The sequence below is a fragment of the Crocodylus porosus genome, unplaced genomic scaffold (assembly GCF_001723895.1).
Source record: "Crocodylus porosus isolate Cpor-Errol unplaced genomic scaffold, CroPor_comp1, whole genome shotgun sequence".
NCBI lineage: Eukaryota > Metazoa > Chordata > Crocodylia > Crocodylidae > Crocodylus > Crocodylus porosus.
Genome location: NW_017728950.1, coordinates 8,674,029 through 8,694,738, shown reverse-complemented (window position 1 = coordinate 8,694,738; position 20,710 = coordinate 8,674,029). Strand labels below are relative to the sequence as shown.

Genomic DNA, 20,710 nt, shown 5'->3' with positions numbered 1-20,710 from the left:
TGTTCTTCAGCTCAGGATTGATTTTTGTGGTACTTTTCTGGTGCAATGTGTGTTATTGTGCTAATGAATCTGGAGGCTTTGTAGGAAAGTCTCATTGGTTTTGATCACTTGGCACTATGTGGATGTGAGACTATGTTGATTCTGTTGCTAGGAAGGAGGAGGGAAGTAATTTAAACAGTTGTTTAAATGTTTCCCTCTTCAGGGAATTCGAAGTTTTGGAATTTTTCTATACTATTTTTTACAGTGATACTTTTTTAGAAGGCCTAAATTCTCCCATTTAAGGTATCCTCCTGGGTATTGTAGTCTCTCTTTCTGAAGGCCAAGTAAGCCAGACTCAGACTTCCAAGGTGCCCTTAAAAATGGAAAAAAATTGATAAAGGCAGTCACCTGCTAAGATTATAGCACCGCTAAACAATATTATATGGCCTTTGCCCCCAGAACTATGTAGACCAGTGATTCTCAGCCAAGGTGCCATAGCCCCTGGGATGCCTTGAGACCCTTTCAAGGAGCTGTGGGTTGCCACACAACATTAGGTGTGCAAATGCCAGTCACAAGATAAACCCCCCGAGGCTGGATCTAGATGTAGAGGCATATGTGGCTTGTGGCATTGCAAACCTCTCTGGAGTGCCACTGTGCTATAAATTAGCAGCACTGTGCACTGATTACTGTGCAGCTCGTGTGGATTGTGGCACCCAAATAGGAATTCATAGCATTTAAAAACAAGCTGCCCTGCTGTGGTCTTCCTGGGTGCTTTGTGACAGAGGAATCACTCTGGAGTAAAAAAAAGACCTAAAATAAAATAGGACTGAAAGTCAAGAGCTGGCATCTTCCGAGGGTTGCCTCGAGTCTAGAGAAAAAAGGGAGGGGGAAAGGGGGGTTGAGCAGCACTGGTGTAGACAAATCTCTCCGCGGCTTTTCACCTCGAGCAGCCAGAAGAAACTCAGGCTCCCTTCCGGCTGCTGTGATGTGCTGGGTTTCCAGCAGGGGGTGCGAAAGAGCAGGGCTTTTCCTCCCCTCTCCGCGGGGCTGGAGCTGCTGGTTTGCACCCCCCTCCCCTCTTCCCCGTGCTGAGATTTTCCCTAGTGACGTTGGGATGCTGGAGAAGGAGGAGGAGAGAGAGGCTCCCTCCTCCTGCAGCCCGGGACAGTCCGTTGCAGGGCAGAGCCGTGGCCGGCGGCGGGCTGAAGTCACTGGGCACCGGGCTGGGATTGCCGGGCGGGACAGCAACAAAGTGCTCCAGAACTTCGGGGAAGGCCGGCCAAGAGGTGGGACCTCCTCCTCCTCCTCCGCCGGCCAGGCGGGATCCACTTCGGGCAGCGCATCCGCGGGCAGGCGGCTCCTGCAGCATCCCTGGGCCCGCTCCCCGCCCGCGGCGGCTGGGCCACAAAGAGCTCTTTGTGCGGCGGGCGCGCGGGGCTCCCCAGCATGGGCCGGGGCACGGCCGGCGCCCTCCTCGCCCTGCTGGCGGCCTCCGGGCTCCTCCGCCTCCGCGCAGCAGGTAAGCGCGGGGGCGCCAAGCTCCTCGGCGGCGGCGGGCAGGCGAGGGTCGTCGGCGGGCCACTTCGCCCCCGCTACACAGTCCCCGGCCCCCGCGATGCTCGGGGCCGGGAGGTGGAAACAAAGGGCCGGGCGAGGCTGTGCGCGGCGCCCCCCGGCCTCCCTCCCTCCCGCGCCGCGCCCGGGAGACGGACCTTGGAGTGTGTGTGAGAGAGAGAGATGAAAGTTTCAGTGCGTGTAAATAAGTGTGAGAGAGACGGAGGCTTGAGCGCCAGTGTGCGTGTCTGATGGGGGCTTCAGTGTGCATGTGTGCGTCTAAAGTGCGCGCGCGATAGGGGCTTAAGTGGGAGCGTGCGTGTGCCTGTGTTTGTGGAACGGAGGTTTAAGTGTGTAAATAAGTGTGAGAGATGAAGGCTTAAGTGTGCGTGAGTGTGAGAGGTGGAGGCTTGGGTGCGAGTGTGTGCGTGAGGTAGGGAGGCTTGAGTGCGAGTGTGTGCGTGGCAGAGAGAGATGGAGGCTTGGGTGTGAAGTGTGAAGGCTTGAGTGTGGGAGAGAGAGAGATGGAGGCTTGGGTGCGAGTGTGATGGAGGCTTAAGTATACGTGTGTGTTTAAGGGTGTGTCCGTGTGTAAAAAACAAAAAAACCAAAACGTGTGCGTGTGTGATAGGCTGATGTGCGAGCATGAGTGCGTGTGATATGGAGGTGTAAGTGTGTGCGTGTGAGAGAGGCTGAAGTGTGAGCAAGTGTGATATGGAGGCTTGAGTGTCGGCGTGTGTGTGTGCTGGAGGCTTAAGTATGCATGTGTCTAAAGTGTGTGCGCGCGTGAGAGAGATGGAAGCTTATGTGCGTGTGTAAATAGGTGCGTGCTGGAGGCTTCAGTGTGAATGTGTATGCATCCGATAGGGCTTGCGAGTGCGTTCCCGGGCGGGGGCACGGGAGGGCCCGGATCCCCAAGGCCCGGGAGCGGCGCTGAGGCGGCTCCCGCCCCAGGGATGCCCGAGAGCAGAGCCGCTCCGGGGCGCTCTCCTCCGCCGGGCTCGCGGCCCCGCTCCGCAAACCTGCCCCTGCCCCTTCCCCTGCCCCGGCGGCGGCGGGACAGCCCCGGGCAAGGGCTCCGCGCAGCCTCCTCGCTGTGGTCGGGGCGGAGAGGGGCCCTCTGCACGTTGGCTAGGGGTTTTCTTCCCTTTGTTGGCCAGGGTAATCCGTTTACCTCTCCCCGGGGGGTGACAGATGCCTGAATTTCCTGTCATTCAGTTCCCGGGGCCTGACTCCTGCCATTTGTTGCCTTGGTCATGGGAAGGGGGGGGACACACATGTTACACCTCAGGGCTTTAGGGACATTCCCTGCCGCGTTTATTTTCTCGCAGCTTTTATGGCTCCCTTTGAAGGGGATGGGGGCAGCGTGGGCAAACTGCAGCAGCCTGGTTGCCCGCTGCAGATGGGGGCAGGAGTTTGCTGTTGCCAACGCTGGGAACAGAAGCCCCCCTCACCACTTCCCTCCCAGGTGTTAGGCAACAGCGTCCCATCCCAGGCCTGGAGAGGGGTAATGGCTTGTCCAGCCCTGCTGTGAGATGCCCCCCCTCCTCTCCTGCTCCCCCCATTTGCTTCCAGTGTCTCCAAACAACTTTTTGAGGAGCCAGGGAGAAGGAGGCATGCAGGGTTTTCATCCTGAGCCTAGGCCTCAGGCCCCTTGCAGCAGTCTGAAGGCAAAGCCCTGGCTGCCGGGTGTTGGACAGGCACTTCATCATACAAAGCCTGGTGTTTCTGCAAGTGAAATCCAGGATGAAGGGTAGCATGAGGAAGCAAGAGGATCTAAAGGCTTGGTTCTCACTTTAATTAGTGGCTCTTGAGACCTGGGTGTCTTCCATTCCTGACTGGCTCCTTCCCTCCCAATGCTTGTAGATAAGAACCCTGCCCATCAGAAAACTCCAGCTCTTCATTTTCACTCTTTTTTCAACACTACCTGGGATCTCTTGAACATATATCAACATTTCATAGAAGGAGGATGTTGGCCACCATGGTTCCCCTGCTTTACCTGTGGCAGCTTAGGGTGCTAGGTCTGTGCTGTGTCAGGTTTTATGGTAGTTTTATGTGGAGGTTAGATTATGCATTGTGTAGGATAGGGATGATCCTGCCTCAGACGGGGGTTGGACTAGAACAGTGTTTCTCAACCTGTGGGTCACAAGAATACAGTATACGAAAGGGTCACGAACAAACTTTAAAAATGGATTCTCCTTTAAAGAAATGTGAGAAACTATGGCTTTTCCCTTGCAGGCTGGCAAAGTTCCAACCTGCAAGGGGCTGCTTTGGTTCCCCCCTGCCCCACACACACCCACACCCTGCTCCACGCACTGGAGGATGCGGGGGGCAACAGGTCAGGAGTGAGGGGCACTGCATCGGGACTAGTCATTGATGTTTACAAATGGGTCCTGGTACAAAAAAGGGTTGAGAACCACTGGACTAAATGACCTCCAGAGGTCCCTTCCAGCCTTACTTCTCTATGACTGCAGAAAAAATAACAGCACTCTTTCTGTTGCAAAGATCTCAGAAGGACCACACCTATGCATTTCTATTTGAAACTTCTGGTTTTATCGTGTGAATTGTGTTTGCATACCTAACAGTGCTACCATTGTGTGGCACCCTTGAAGAAATCTTAAGGTGCCCTCATGTGCTGGGACACTCTAGTTGAGAATCATTGCTGTATGCCCTGTTTGAATGCAGTTGTGTCTCCTGGGAGTTTAAAAACTGGTATGTTTTGCAGGGGTTGGGGAGGACAAGAAGGAGCTAGCACTGAGTGTAAGACCAACTATAAGAGAACTCTGTAGCTCACTGATATAGGATATGAGTAGGTCTGCATAACCTCTATTTTGTTGTTACCTGGAGATTCCACTAATCTGATCCTCTAATCTGAGATTCCACTGATCCATTGACCATTTTTATTTCCTTACCTGCATTCACACACAACAGAACTTTCAAAATTAGGATGGAATTTGTTAAGGTGACAGTAATGTGTCTGCAGCTGAAGAAAGACCTTTTTTCTGTGTCTCAGCAGAGTTGCTGGTCACAAGGCAGAATGATGTATTAAGACTAACCTTGCAAATGCTTAGACAAACAGTTTTCTAAACAAAGTAGTGTTAGAGTCCATTGTATAAGAAGAACAAGATGCAGCCCACCAGCTATTGTCAGAAGATAAAGCAGAAGCAAGACCTTGGAGATGGTGCTGAAATCAGCAAAGAACAAGAAAGAACCAGCAAGTGACCCAGAGTACCTGAGTTCATGGCCTTACGCATGCGCTCTGAGCAGTGAGGCATGTAAATGAATGAAATGCATAGGCAATTCCATGCTAATGAAGTAAACAGTAAACCAAGGAAGAGCTTGAGCTCGGAGGAGAAATGGGTGGAACCCGAGGAGAGAAATAGGTGTAGTGAATGTTAATGAGTATGAACCAATGTGTATAAAATGTGAAAAGAAATAATGTTCAGGGCTGCTCCCCATGTTCATAGACTGGGTGTCTGTGAGGGAGCTCACCTAAAGCTGTCTCCATTCTGAATAAAGCTGTTGTGAGCAATGTGTGCTGGTGTTTGCTCCCTGCTTGCTCTGGCTAATGAGTAACAGGATCCATGAGCAATTGGATTGTCATCTCCCTAGTCATTGGGCACCGCACAGAGTCGGAGTCTAACAGAATTATCTGACAGTAGAGCAAATTGGAACATGCCATTAAAAATCTTTGACATTTTCTCAATTTATTTTCCTGTGGGTAGGTTTGCAATAAATGTTTCAGCCATCTCTGAATAGAGTGGAATAGTATCTCTCATAAATGTGGATCTTAGGGTGGATTTTGAATGTGTAGTATTGTGGGTGGAGCTCATATTAATCCTACTGAAATGGTCAGTACTTGTAATATTCCTATTATCACAATTTTACTTTTACTTAATACTCTTATTTTGCTTTAAATCAAATGTACTTTATATTAAGCAATCTCCTAGTTTATTATACTTCATATAGCAGTTTCTTACTTAAAATATTTTATCTCAATCTTTTCAGTAATTACTTTGAAGAAGTTTTAGACATGACCTGTTCTTTAGAAAGACAGCTTGTCAGAATTTATGATGGTGCACAAACAGCTCCATGAATTTTGAACAAAGAATATGAATTTAGATCCCTGCCCCCCACACACATGTTCTACATATGAGGCCATAAATAGAGAGGTAGTTAGCCATGTTAGTCTGAAGTCAGGCAGAAGACAAGATGGGGTGGTACCTTAAAGACTAATTCAGAGAGGCATAAGCTTTGGTAGGTGTCAGCATGCTTCGTCAGATGCTAGGAAAGCTTATATTTTTGTATAAATAAAACACATCTATTAGACAAATTAAGCTCTGTATAACTGTCAAAGTATTGTAATACTAAATAATGCTGTTCAGTAAGAACAGCATTTTCTAAACAATTTGTAGTTAGCTCACATGTGACTTGCTAAGGATGTCTGGAACATTGGTGCAAGATGCTTTTTTCAGTCATAAAAAGTTTGTTCACAGTGACATCTAGTCTATCACATGGTATTATGGTTTTGTAATGTCTTTATGAACTTCTAGGTTGGGCTAAAGAAGAGAGCACATTTTGTAGAGTTTGGCATTACTAAAGTGATTTATGTAGTGCAGATGACTTCTGAATTTAAAAACATTAGAAGATGTAGTAAGACCCTGGAATTTTTAAAGTTGCTTAGGATTTAACTACTGAACCCCTACTGACTTTAATAAATGGGATTTAGCTGAACAACTCCCATGAAAGTCAGCGTAGTTTGTTTGGCTAAATCCCATATAACTTTGAAAATATAGGAATCTTAATACTGTCTGTAATATATTTCACTAACTACAAAGATTTTTTTATGGTAAGCTTTTTTTTCTACACAAGACAAACCTTTTCTTGTTCTAATGAAATTACCAATTGTTTAGTAATTCAGTTTGTCCTTGGGTCAAAAGTTTTCCCTGAAACTTTTTTTTTCCCCTGGAGTGTCTTGATTTTGTTAATAGCAATTCCATCACAAGTGGCTTTCTCCATAATCTCTTTTCTGCTGTAAATAGCATAGAAATGCAAGTTGCAGGGAGGAAAAGGTAGATTGACAGGCCAGGCAAATTAATCCTATTTAGTGAGCTTCAGGTTGTTTGCAGGAAAGCTGATCTCTTTTTAAATTCATTGCACTTGGGTACGGTGTTAATAGCACGCAGTGGGGTCGTTTGTATGGAAATGTATTTGAAGTAATTACAGAAATAGCAGCTGTAGCATAGAAGTTGCGGGTGTAAAATTAAAAAGAATGTGATGTGGTAATATGCAGTGAGATTTGCTTCATAACTGTGATCTGCTTAAAGCTTTGCTGGCATCTCTTCCACATGGTATGGATCTTCACAGAATTCCAACAACTGAGTGAAAGGGTGCATTTACTGAAAATGCTAGGTACTAAGCAGTTAGTTTCTGAAGTTTTTAATCATATCTTGAAAATAATTTCTTAAGCAGTAGGCAATAGTTTATTTTCCCCCTGAGGCTTTTAAAAATATTTTGTAAATTGTCAGCACAACAAAGGTGTCTAATAAACCAAACCACCTTTGATTGTTATGCATCAGCTTAGTATGTCTACAGAACAGGACAGAAATGCTGCTTACAGTATGTCATTTACTCTGCAATGTTCTTTTAACTAGGCTCCCTGTTTAAAGGGTAGCTTGCTACTTAGATTTGTTTATTCACTGTGGGGCTGTTGCTTTTTAAAGGAAGTTGTCGTTAGGCTCAGCATGTCTGGAAAGTATGCAAGTGCTCAAGTCTTCTAATCCAGTGACTACAAAGTAGTTAAAGCTTCAAAGACAAGGAATGACAGGATTTTGCAGAAGTGAAAGAAGATTCATTGTTTGTTAATCCTGTTTTTTTTATTCTTACTTATACTTCAGACTTCTGTAGTATAGCCAGTAACCATTTGGGACAAACAACAATTTAATTTAAATTATTGTCTTTCCTCCTGGTTTTGTTTAAACATGTGAACAGTGTGAAGTCGCAGGTCCCTGGCCAACTTACTGCATTACCTCACTCCAAGCCTTTTGACTTCTGAGCTGTTACCTCAGTATTCAGTTGCAAAAATTTTCATTTCAAATGGAAAACAACAGTTTGTTGAGAACCAATTAGCTGACTGTTAATTTGTTTCACCAAATGGAGTAAGTTTATCCTATCTCTGAATTCCTAAATATGTACTATTAGCTTCTTACAGTGTGTCAATTTAGAAATGGGGGTTTAGGTTGTAGCTGTGTTGGTCTAAGGGCATAGGCAGGTCAGGTTCTTTGGATAAATCTGGTATCTTTTATTAGACCAACTCAAATAGTTGGAAAATTTTTCATAGCAAGCTTTCAGGTGTAAATAGCCTTCATCAGGCTGAGGAAGCATAGCATATCTAAGGAAGGGAAATACATTTTCACTTATGTGTTGTCACTACAAGCTCCGTTTTGATACACAGATTATTGAAATCATTGTTAGAAGTGTGTAGGTAATAAGGGAACAACATCGGTATTGTTTGCAAACTTTTGAAAGTCAAAAGGCCCAAGTTAACAATGTCTGAATGGACAGACCAGTTCAATTTAGCTGAGCATCCTGTCCTGTCATCACAGGAAGGTGCAAGAAACTGTGTAGTAAGAGAGCTATGGAAAAATGAGATCCTCTAGGGCTAAGTCCACAGGAATTAGTGCCACATAAGGCACCTGTGTCCAGAACTGTGTTTCTGGTTAGCTACTGCTTAACCCTGATGTTTCTAAAAATTTCTAGATGCCCAAATGTCTAATGGCAGGAATGCCCAACATTGCCCGAGTCTTGATGGTGTTCAGGAGCTAGTCACCTATATCCTGCCTTAATTTTGTTGGGTTTCATAAACTGTATGTTCCCCTGCCTATCACATCAGCAGAATAAGATGATTGATCAGGCTTCACGGAGAACACAGCCAGAGGAGAACAGGCGGCACATTTCTTGTACCTAATGGAATGAGTTCCTGTAAATCTGGACCATGGAGCTTCTTGCCACTGTGTCAGCACTGCTAGTGAATGAGTTGATGCCAATGCCACCATGCTCTAACCATGCATGGACTGTGCACAGCCTGTGGGCCAATATTTATTCTAATCCAGTCTTTTTCTAGCCTAGTGAATGTGTAATGCGAAGTGGAACAGCTTCAACAGGAAGAATTGAGACAGTACCTACTACAGAACATACTTTTGTTTGGTACTGGGATATGGGAGAGGTGGCTTCAAGTTCCTATAGACATGAAAGGGGAATTTAAATTCCTGGTAAGTGGCCTAAATCACTAGTCTGTTTTTGTGAGAAAAGCATGATTTTGAGTGTGAAACTCCAGGAGAAGACTTATAGTTAGAAATTGTAAATGGAGGGAGGCACCTAACTTTTTTTGGTTGATATACTATACATTTACTGCTGACTAGATTAGGCAGCTTGCCACCTACTTAGAGATTGTGGCATTTTGTGGTTCCAAGTTATGAGGACCTAAATCTCCCCGTGTGTTGTATGTGGAAGTTATGTACATCATTCAGGACTGTAGGTGCTAAATGGTTAGCCATTGCAAGAGTGTTGTAATTTACAAGTCCTTTTGTGGAGGTAACCTTTAGTACTGACTTATACTAGAAAGGATGAGAGTTTTGATCTCTTCTAAAAAAATATCTTTTTTTGTCAACTTTGTAATACTCAAGGCACCCATTGGAAAAGCTTTCATTTATTTTTGACTACAGAAAAATAATAAAGGAATTCTTCTGTTGCAAAGAACTTAGACTGAAATAGGTCAGAATAATTTGACACTGGATTCCTCTTCTCTGTTCCTATGAAATCTCTCAATTTATCTTGTGAATCACATGTAAGTGTTTACATACCTAATGATTGTGTGGTACCCTTCAAAGGATTTCATGGCACCCCAGGGTACCATGGCACCTTGGTAAAGAATCCCTCGTCTAACCTAACTGGAAATCATTCTTATACATAAAAATGTTTATTTCTTTTTGAATACTAATAAGATTTTAGATTTGGTAGGTTATAGAAGTGGGTTTCACATGCTAATTAAACATTGTATTAAAACATTTTCTCTTATCTTTAAATTTGTAGTCTATCAGTTTAATTGACCATCCCATTGTTTTTGTGTTAGGAGAAGCTGCACAGATGTAACTGTCCAGCTCTATGTTCTTGATTATATTACCAAAAATGCCATATTTTCTGGCATACCAATGCAACTTTTCCCCAAAAATCACCCACTCAAAAAGGAGGGCACTTGTCTTAATCGGGGAAGCTGATTTTTTTTTTTTTTTTGCTGCCCAGAATAGCTCATTCCAAAATCCAGCTTCCTAGCAGTGACTGTGGTATTTCTATTCAGGCAATGGAGAAAGTCATTTGAATTAATGACTTCCCTCCAAAGATATTAATGGTAGTCTCTACTTTTTAATAGTCTTGATGTTCTGTGAATCAAGCTAACCTGTCTTCTGGCAATTATTTGCTTGCTAGCTAGAAAACTCTTTCCTATTTTACAGCTTTTCAGACTTTTTAGCTCTGCTTTTGGTCAAGTAGGAAAGGGAGGGTGAATTCAAAATTAGGCTCTGTTCTTGCTCTGTGCAGCCATAGCTCTGGAATTAGCTTTCTTTCTTCATTCTGCCTTCCCCAAAACACAGTGCAAGACTTATTTGGTGGGAGGAGGAAGTGGTATGCAAGAAAATACAGTACATCCCTGTCATGACTCTTTTATCTGTCTCCTCTCTGCACTTTTTCATGTAGACATCTTCCCATCTTTCTAATAATTCTGACGATTAGTTTCTGGACTCCTTTTTCTTCTATATCTTATTAAGGTGGAATCACTAGAACTGCACAGAGCGAAAGTGATTGATACAATATCATTATAATACTATATACTATATATGCCCCAGCATTTTGTGGCTTTTTATTATTGTTGCATTTCAAGAAGATACTTTTACTGAGCTATCTACATAGAGTTCTAACTCTCTTATTTTCTAATAATTACAGTTGACTTTAAACTCCAAATAAGTTGTTTTCAGTTGTAGTATATTGAGTGCTATAGGGGGGATAACCATTGCTTTTAAAAGCTAGAATATACCTGACCTAGGTGCAAAGACAAAGGTAATTCAGTAGCCTTTTCAATCTGAATTAGAAATATTCAGACAGTTTAGTGGGCTTTGTCTTTTTCTTAGGTCTGGTAAGATGGTGTGTTGCACCATGAATGACAAACTTTTGGCACATCAGTTTCTGTATTGTCAAAACCATAATGCTGATGGGCATTACCAAGAGGTTTCTTTTCATCAGTTTTTGATTAGTGAGGGGTTCCGCATTTTTTGAGTGGATGTGTTTTCATATCTTAAAATCATTATGCTACCTGAGGTTTTTTTGGGATGGGCAATTTACAAATTAGATACTACGCACTCAGCAAATGCTGTTGTTTTCTGAAGCCCTTTGTGGAAAGGCCTTACAAATGTTTATAATTTATGTCAGCATAGAAGCAGACAATGAAAGTACTTATGTCCAGGAATCCTGGTTTTTTCTCTGATTTAAAAAAAAATCCCCAATATTCAGTTTAAAAAAGTATCCAAATTTTTCTGTGATTTAAATGAAACACCACTAATATATAGTTATGTATACAGTGGCATTTCATTTTGATCATGGCAAAATGTGGGTTGGGAGTTACTCTCTTTAACTGATTGGAGATATTTTTAAATCAGAGAAACCCAGGATCCCTTCTCATGACTAAGGACCTGTCAAAATCATGGCATAATGGCTCCTTTAATCTTCTCATTTCATTGCATGCCCCCCGCTCCTGATTGGTGGAGAGATCCCAGCTGCACTGCTGCTCGCTGCTGATTGGCCAGGAGGCAAAAACCAGTTTTAAATACGCCATGGTTTTTAACTCCCAGCTGATAAGCAGTGAGCAGTAGGGCCGCTGGGGACCCTCAGCCAATCAGTGGCAGGAGGCAAAAACTCTGGCATATTTGAAACTGCATTTTTTTTTGCCTCCTGGCCAATCAGCAGGAAACAGTGGGATACCAGCGCACCACCACCAATCAGTGTTGGGGTGAGGGGACATGTGGCAAAATGAGCAAAATTAAAGGATCTGCTGTTTGGCGCACTTCCGCTGTGATTTCGGTAGGTTCCTACTTATGACAAACAAAGCTTCTTATTTGTTTGGTAGAGGGAAAGACAGAGAACTGTAGTTGACTTGCATGAGATGCTTGTCCCTCAGAAAATTTCCAAAAGTACATGAGGAAAGTCAATATACGTATACAAAAATGAGATATCAGTCTCGCCCTCACTGAGATTTTTATGGTAAAAAAGTGTGTTTTATATTAAGCTAGCTATCTCCATATAAATCTTAGTGGATGCAATGCATACATAGTTTTTACATGTATGAGGGCTGTTCAAAAAGTATCGAGACTGATGCGGTAGGAAACAAAATATTTTATTTACAGGGGTTTCAATCTCCTTGTGCAGCCACATACTTCTCCCCACATCTCTGCCATTGTTGGAAGCGCTTCTGATAAGCAATTTGTGAAATTGCTAAAAGCTGATCAATCACATTTTTTGTTATGGTTTCCACATCACAAAATCTTCTTCCTTTCAAGGTTTTCTTTAGTTGAGGGGAGAGAGAAAAATTTCTTGGGGCCATATCAGATGAATATGGAGGCTGCAGCACTTGTGGGATACAGTGTTTAGCTAAAAGCTGGCGAAAAATTGCTTCACAAGCTGTGCTGAGCGGACAGGCGTGTTGTTGTGTTGAAGCATCCACGAGTCAGACACCCACTTTTCTAGTCATTTTTCTGGTTGTTTCATTCCCAAATCACCAGTTAGAATTGAATTACATGAAGCAGCAGAAATTCCAACTTTTTCTTCTGTCGGATAGGGGACTCAGACAGTCAGTCACCTATCATTTTGAACCAAACTGCAAACTGCTGCCACATTTTCATCATTTTGTGATGTTGAAGGGCATCCGGCATGCTCATCACTTTTGACTGATGATAGTCCTTCTTTAAACCTATGATACCATTCAAAAACTCTTGCATGGCTCATCGTGAAATCACCAAATGTTATTTTAAGCAATTCAAATGTTTCACTTGCCGTTTTCCTGATTTTTCATGCAAAATTTAATGCACACGCATTGTTCTGGGCACCCTGACATAATGAAAGATGACGCCAGATACAAACAATCTTACTTCAACCGCTGGCCACAGAAAACTGGGGAAACACCATGAGTGGCAAACTTGTTCAGAGGAGTCCCAATATGGCCAGACATTTTCAGCAAAGCCACGTCCCCCCACTCAGTACTTTGTACCACAAATACACATTCAGCTTTGATACTTTTTGAACAGACCTTGTATATTGCTAGTCAAGGTAAACCCTGGGTTGGAAGGGGTGTGGGATTAACCTCAGCTAACTACATTAAAATAAAAACTACCTATGACTTGTAACCACTAGGATTTTAGATTCTTAATGCAAGAAGCATGCCTTTTTTTGTGAAGACAATGCGCAGTATTTCAGTCATGCTCCAACTGGGTGGAAATTTGTTGAGTTTCAGGCGTGCCATTTGTTAGCTGTAGTTGGAAGAAGCTCAGAAGCTTGGGAAATGGATGTAAGGTCTACCTTCTTGTTGGTAGTCATGTACATTGCTTCCAAGGACACGGACACACCTCTAACAGTACTTCCCTTCTGCTTGTCTTCTGGCACAGATGCCTTTCTCAGAGCTATTAGTAAATGGAACAGCCACAGGAATATGAAATATATATGACCTTTCTCAGTTTCACACTATTGGTGTTGTTGGAACAGCTGGGCGGTACTTCATGACAATGCTGATTTAAGTGCCTTTTACAAGGTATGACAGAAATAAATGAAAGCAATGAATGGCTGCCTTAGGCCTCCATTCAGCAAAAGCTTAACATAAAGCTTTTAAATTGTTCAGGTAGGGCCTTATTCTGGAAGTCAAGAAACTGCTAAAGGCAGGAGCAGCAAAATACATTTGGCATTCTCTCCTGTGAGAAATGTCACTGAGAAACCTGGGGATACTTCTGAATCCCCACAGAACTTGTATTTCTAGGTTCCAGTTGCTCTGATTATTACACACTTCAAATGATATCAATAGCCAAATTTATCGCAACTTTATCCCAGCTACATTTTTGCTGTAATAAAAGATGGCATCCTAAGACATCCTTGCCTTTCACATCAATAGTCAAAACATTTTATTTCATAGCTTTGGTCCACTGTTCCTTGTCTTATTTGAAATTGCTTTAGATTGTTCATTAACAGCTCATCTGGTAAGTATTATTTTAGGGTGAAGTGGGTGTTTTAAGTGATTTTTTTGCTTTTGCTAGTTTAATGCCATAACATGATTTTTTCTGTACTTCTGTGCATTTAAATGACATAGATGCAGAATGACTATTAGTTGTATAGAGAAAGGATACATTCAGTTATCTTTGGTTCTGTTGCAACTTAGTTTAGATTAACTGAGTGTGAAGCAGGGTGGATAAAAATGAAGAGTTTTAAAAAAACTGATTTTTTTGGTTTAATTGTATTTTTGATTTTTTTTGTTCTTTTTAAAAAATAACATATAGCTTTAATTTAAGATATGTTAAAGCTCAAAGGTATTATCATGGAATACGGATTATAATTTCTAAGTATGCACTATTTGAAACAATATATTTACGTAACCTTTTTTAGAAGTTTTATAAATAGGTCACAACAGGCCATGGACTGTATTAGGGGCACAATCTTATGGGGTTTCCAGATGCTCCTGTATAGATTAGTAAAGATTAAAGAAAACCACTCTACCCAATGGGATTCAACGCTCAGCAGGGATCTGGGTTTTCTGCTTCCCACAGAACAGCAGAGAAAACCATGGATTTCCTAACTTTATCAGAGAGAAAATGGGTTTTCCCTTTTAGCAGAGATATTTGTGGATTTCTCACTTGTGCAAAGAACTCTGCAGGCTGGCTGAGTTCCAGCCTGCAAGATCTTTTTGCAAAAAGAGCAGGAATCCCCAACCCTGTCTGGAGGGGGAGGGGGAAGGGCAGGGCCTGAGGCTCTGTCAGCTGTGGCTCGACTCAGGCACACTGTTGGTTCTTAGAGCCTAAGGTGGGTGGGGGGCAAGGGGCTTGCAGGGGGCTGGGGGCCCCCTTTGGCAGGACTGGGGAGTTGCGGGTCATGGCCAAGGGGCACTGGCAGGGCTGGGGGGGACCCTGGGTGGTGGGTGTGAGTTCCTGCCAGCACTGGGGGAAGAGTCAGCAGGGCAGGTGGGGGGCAGGGCGTAGGTGTGTGGCTGGGGTCTGAGGGAGTGGGGAGGTTGGGAAAGCCCCATGTGGCATTCCCACCCAGCCAGCGGCACACTGTTGGCCCTTCAGGAAAGCCATACAGAGAAGTGCGGAGCCTGCTTGGGCCGGTATTGTGCCACTTCCGATCCATGCACCATGGGCTGGGCCGGGCTGGCTTTGCATCTCCATGTGCAGCTTCCCACAGGAGTGTGTGAAGCTGCACAAGGAGGTGCAGAACCCGCACGGCTGATAGTGTGCATCTCCCGGTCTGCGCACCGCAGGCCAGGTTTGTCCGGGGGTGAGGGTTGGGGCCAACTCCTGGTTGCAGCGTGCACTCCTGAGGGACACGCCCCCCAGATCCGTGCACAGAGTGGGGGCAGGGCGAGTGTGCACTGTAGGCTCATGCTCCCCACCCTGCTGCCTCACTTTCCCTGTGAGCTGGGGGCAGTGTAGGCAGCAATGCACTGCTGCCCCTGCCTGCAGGGGAAGTGTTGCTAGGGCACCATGGAGCTTGCGGAGGCAGGCAGCTTTCCTGTGTGGCCCTGCTGTGCTGGGTCACACACGCGGCCCTGCAGAGGCCCTGGGGGAGAGCAGCAAGGTGGGGAGCACAAGTCTGTATATGCACCTGCTTTGCCCCCCCACCCCGATCTGGGTGGCATGGGTCCCCCCTGCGTTGCTGCTGGGAACTAGACTTGCCCCTGCCTGAGCCCACAGCAGGAAGCCAGCAGTGGGGGAGCGGGCTCTGTGCTTCTTCTGCTGCAGAAGCCACAGCCTTCTGTTGGAGACGGGGAGCTGCGGACCTGGGTCCCTGGCCGCTGGGGGCCCCTCCTGCAGGGCTGGAGAGCTGGGGCTGTGGGCAGGGGAGTGAAGGGCACCAGTTAGGCTGGAGGGCTGTTGTAGAGGGAGTGAGTGGCATGAGCATGGTTGGGGGCTGTGTGGGGGGTAGTGAGGGGCACAAGCAGGGCTGAGGGGATGGCTGTGGGGGGCTTTAATTTTAATCATGGATTTTGGGTTTTTATCAGAGAATTTGTGATTTTTTTTTTATCAGGGAAAGCCAGGATCTGTGGTGCTCAGTCTAGAAGTTCCTATTAAGCATCTCTGTGATGCTTAGTTTCAGTTTTCAAACTCTGGATTTGTGTCTCTAGGGAGCATAGACAGACAAGGTTCTTTGGGTAAATGTGATATCGTTTATTAGACCAACTAAATAGTTGGAAAAAATTGTTCTTTGCAAACTTTCAGGCATAAATGCCCTTCTTCAGGCATAGGGAGAGTTTGTTGTCTCTAGAGCTAACATCCTTGTTAACAGCAGAATGTGGAGATGAGAGATAATAGACCTGATTAACCAACCATCAGCCCTATTCATAAGAGTCATAGATTCATAGCTTGTTAGGGGCTGGAAGGGATCTCACAAGATCATCGGATCCAGTGCCCCTGCACTAGTCAGGAAAGACAACTGGGGTCAGGTGACTCCGGTGAGGTGACTGTCTAATCTCCTCTTGAAGATTTCCAGGGTAGGTGACTGCACCACCACCGGATGGAGTTTATTCCACAGTCTGGACACCCACAACTGTGAAGAAGTTTTTCCTAGTGTTAGGCCTGAAATGGTCTTCCAGGAGTTTGTGGCTCTACTCTGGTTTTCCCCACAGGTGCCCTGCTGAACAGTTGTTCACCAAGCCCCTGATGTATTCCCCTGATATAGTAGTAAGCTGCTACCAAGTCTCCTCTCAGCCTTCTCTTTTTTGGGCTGAAGAAGCCCAAGTCCCTCAGCTTTTCCTCATATAGCTTGCCTTGCAAGTCTGATCATACAGGTGGCTCTTCTCTGGATTCTGTCAAACTTTTTCATGTTCTTGTTGAACTGCAGCACCCAGAACTGGATGCAGTACTCCAACTGCAGTCTTACCAATGCTGAGTCCCTTTCAGTCATGGTGCCACTGAGCCTGTAAGTATGTCGAGGGTTGTTCATCCCAGATGGAGCACTTTATACTTCTAGGTCCACCTGTATCTACAGCCTATCTTCAAGCATGACCACAATCCCCCGTAACTTGGTGTTGTCCACTAACTTGGCCAGTCTCTTTGCAAGTTTGTGTGCACACAGTCAAGCACTTACCTTTCTCTAAAATAGAACAGTTTGAAGAAGTGAAATGAATAAGGATATCAAACAACAATAATGCACTTTTTTGTAGAAAACAGTGATTTAATCAATGCTTTCTGTGATTTAAATCCACTCCACCCTGGTGTGAAGGTTTACTTTTCAACACAACTCTCTAACTGAATCATAAATTAAGCTATCAGAAAAATAATTGTACTTTAACTTTCTAAAGGATCATTAAAGATCATACTTTTCTTGTTTGGGTGATTGGAGTATGAGTAGTGTAGAGTAAAGATGATTATTCACCTTGCTCAGTAAAAGCAGAACTTTAGTATGGTTGCGGAGAGACACTTATATTATTTGAAAATAGAAATAATACATCAAATACACAGAAAATCTCCCCCTTCCCTTGTGTGTTGCATTTTAAGTAAAATACACTTCTAATATTTAGGACTGTTCACATATAAAATTAAACTACACCCTGAGTCAAGAAGGTTGTCTGGTTCCTATCTGGAGGGAGAGAGAAATATTTTACTAATTTATCCTAACAGCCAGAACAGGTGTGTTTTATTAGTTGCATTTCAGTTATGTAAAATGCTTTTGGGGTTTGCTTAAGGATTAGGGAATTAGGCCAGAGAGAACCTGCAGGGAAAAAAAAACGCTTTAGGAAAGGCCAGTCTCAGGAAAGTCTTGAATTGAGGTTTACAATTTTTTGTTACCAGTGGAAGCAAATGCTAAAAAAGGGACACATTTAGATGAAGGCCTTTATGGTATTCCTGGTAGTATGATGGTATTTACTACTGTAAAATACTATTTTTTAAATTTCAAATCCTTTCACAGTCTGTCATTGCTTTATGTATCTCCTATTTAGTGTTTAGAGGTTGACTTCCATGTTCTGTCTTTAGGGTTACTTTCCTCATACTTGGTAGGAGCTAAACTAACCCTTCATTTTCTCAACACCTATTCTTTTGCTGTGATGATTTAAAACAAGAACAAAACAAAAAAATCTAAACCTTGACAGTAGTAATGTGTTATGGTCACTGTTTATCATGCTGATCAATATATCAGTTTCTTTGTGGTTCCCACCTAGGCATATCCATATATTGTCTTGTGTCTTAGGGCATGTTTATACGTTTTCTAGGGGTGGGAGGGCAGCACCTTAATTCGAGTAGCTCCAGGAGCCACTCTAATTAAAGTGCCTGGAGTGTCTCATGTATCAGCATTCCTGCGCTTCAAAATGGTGGTGGGGGTGCTTTATCTAAAGCTCATCTAATGAGGTATGGTTAAAGCACCCCCACCTCCATTTTGAAGTTCAGGGAAGCTGATACATGAGATACAGAAGCTGGCTGGAGCATGCTAGTTAGCACATTCCAGCAGACTCGATTAATCAGCAAGGACCCAGCTTGTGTACAGGCACTCTTGGATTCTAAGTTCTCTGGAGCAGGGATTGTTATTGTTCTATGCATTTATACAGTGCCTAGCAAGGGGAGGTCCTAGTTTATGTCTGGGGATCCTAGATGTCATGGGAATGCTACTATTATATTTATATTCCAGTATACCAGAGCATGTAGCCACACAGTAAGGGCATTTCTTTTCTGCAGCCAGAACTGTATTCTAGAGATATCCATGAAAGCAGGCTGCTGTACTCAAATTGCTATTTGTACTCAAACCATGGGCAAATGGTGCCTTCTGAGTCTGGGCCAGTGGGGCATGACTGGGTGGCAGGGGTCAGCACTTCTACCACCAGTACTTCTGCTACCGATGTGCCACTGGCAGAGACAGTTTCAGGGGTGGCACTCCATTCCCCCCTACCAACTGGAGCACTTGCTGTCAGGGGGGACACCAATGCTCTCAGGGGGAGCATGTGCCCCCCCCCATGCCCTCCCTACAAATTGTCTATGACTCAAGCTATCCAATTTAAAACTAGCTGCTGTATCTTTGGGACACTTTATGACTGCACTGTAAGGGTTAATGACTGCACTATCAAGAGTTTGGAGGACCCAGCTTGGGTTAGGTGACTTTGAGCTACCTCAGCCTGAGTTGGGTTCTAGTATGTGCAAGTGTTCATGCAGACAGCTGGATGCAAGTAAGTCTAGGGGGCTGACAGATCTGTGTGGGTGGGGTTGGTGGGATTTGGGGATGTGTTGGTCCGGTAAAAATAGCCTGGTCAGGGTTGGGGTGGCCAGCAGGGAGGGAGTAAAAATAACACAGCTCCAGGGCTTTGAAGTGGCTGGGCTTTCCCAGCTCCAGGGTTGTGCTGCGGACCTGTGCAAGTACTTACTAAACTGGTTAATCCATGTTAGGTCAGGTTAACCCATGCCAATCTAAAGTTAGTTCTCATCTGATGCAAACTAACTTTAGATTGGGTGTGCCATTTTTAGGGTGACCTAAGCTCTGTGAAAGCTTGCACACCAATCCATTTAGTGTTTTAAGCTTGGTTAGGACAATCTATATGTAATAATTGTATGCACCCTAAGTATATTTTACTTTTTTTATTAGCTACAAAAGAAAATGTTTTAATAGTAAGTCAATAAACTTTAAAAAGCAACATTAATTTAGAACAGATTCTTATAGAATCTTACTGTTAGAAATCAAATGGCATATTTTATGTAAGAGCTTGAGTCACATATCATGGTTTTTTGACACATGTAAATGCTTGTAAAATCAGTTTTACTTGCTAAAAATGTTAAGAATTGACAAAGAGTAACATTCATTTAAATACAATTTTCAATTTTTAGGTCTACTGTGTTTGTTTTTTTCTATGATCAATGCAAATTCTGTCATACCACATTTATAAATTAGATACTTGCTTCCTCTTGCAGCAGCCGGCAATTTACACATCTGCCAGCCACCAGTAAATTATTCATTAATTTGCTGTTATAGAGTATATATTTTCTCATTTGGAATGCCCTGATGTAATATTGGTGGTTCAAGATAGAGGTCATGACCTTGTGAATGTCTTTAAGTATTGCAACAACTGACTCCTAAATTCTTACTACCTCTGGGCATTACCACCAAATATGTAGGGAATTTCATGCATCACCTCCAGAACTTATTAAACTTCCTTTGTTTTGTTTTTGTTTTTGTTTAGTAGCCATGAAATCTCTGTCAGACACAACCTTAACATAATTTTCACTTTAGTTAGTACTGCGTAAGGAAGGGGTGGATGTGTCATTTCTCATTTCTCTTTTTATCTTATATTTCCCTAGTCAGATCTACACAGATCTAACAATTCAAATAAATCAAATAAATGCTTTTCTAGAATTGTCGTTCTTGAATTTTTTTTTTTTTGCAAAAAGTGTCTTGAATTTAATTTCTAGTATTCATTCTTCCGTTTGAGTTGTAACATAATTTTTGATTCACTGAAGGACTAGGTCAGTTCTCAGTTTCTTCTGTCTTTGTCCTAATTTTTTTTTCAGTGGACTGTTATTAAAGATAAATTCTGGGTTTTTTTATGTTTCTAATTACTTTAAATTTTTGAATCTAGTGATCATTTGTTTATGCTGAAGATACCATTTACTTTGGATGGAATGTGTATAGGTTATAAGTAAACATCCTTTAAAATGCACGAAGCTTTTATTTATAACTTGTCTCATGAAGAAAAAAAGAAGACTTGAATTGGGAATTCCAAAGGTGTTTTAAAAAAAAATTCATATACTTTTCTTGTTCTATATTTAAAGAAACTAAGAGGTAGAAAATACGAAGATACATAAAATTACCGTCATTGCTTAGTGGGATCTTTTTTAAGGCATTTTCAGGATTTTGTCACAGATTTTGAATACCTAGAATTCAAATATCTGCAGATTTT

The 20,710-nt window shown here is 43.3% G+C and overlaps 1 protein-coding gene across 1 annotated transcript in view; it reads left to right on the top strand.

The window, feature by feature from the left end:
• Window positions 1–1,319: 1,319 nt before the first annotated feature.
• ROR2 (receptor tyrosine kinase like orphan receptor 2) overlaps window positions 1,320–20,710 on the top strand; it is a 256,782-nt gene continuing 237,391 nt past the window's right edge. The window contains exon 1 of the mRNA XM_019555129.1: window positions 1,320–1,498. Within this exon, the coding sequence (XP_019410674.1) occupies window positions 1,426–1,498 (73 nt within the window). The 5' untranslated portion in view covers window positions 1,320–1,425. The remainder of the gene's footprint in view (window positions 1,499–20,710) is intronic.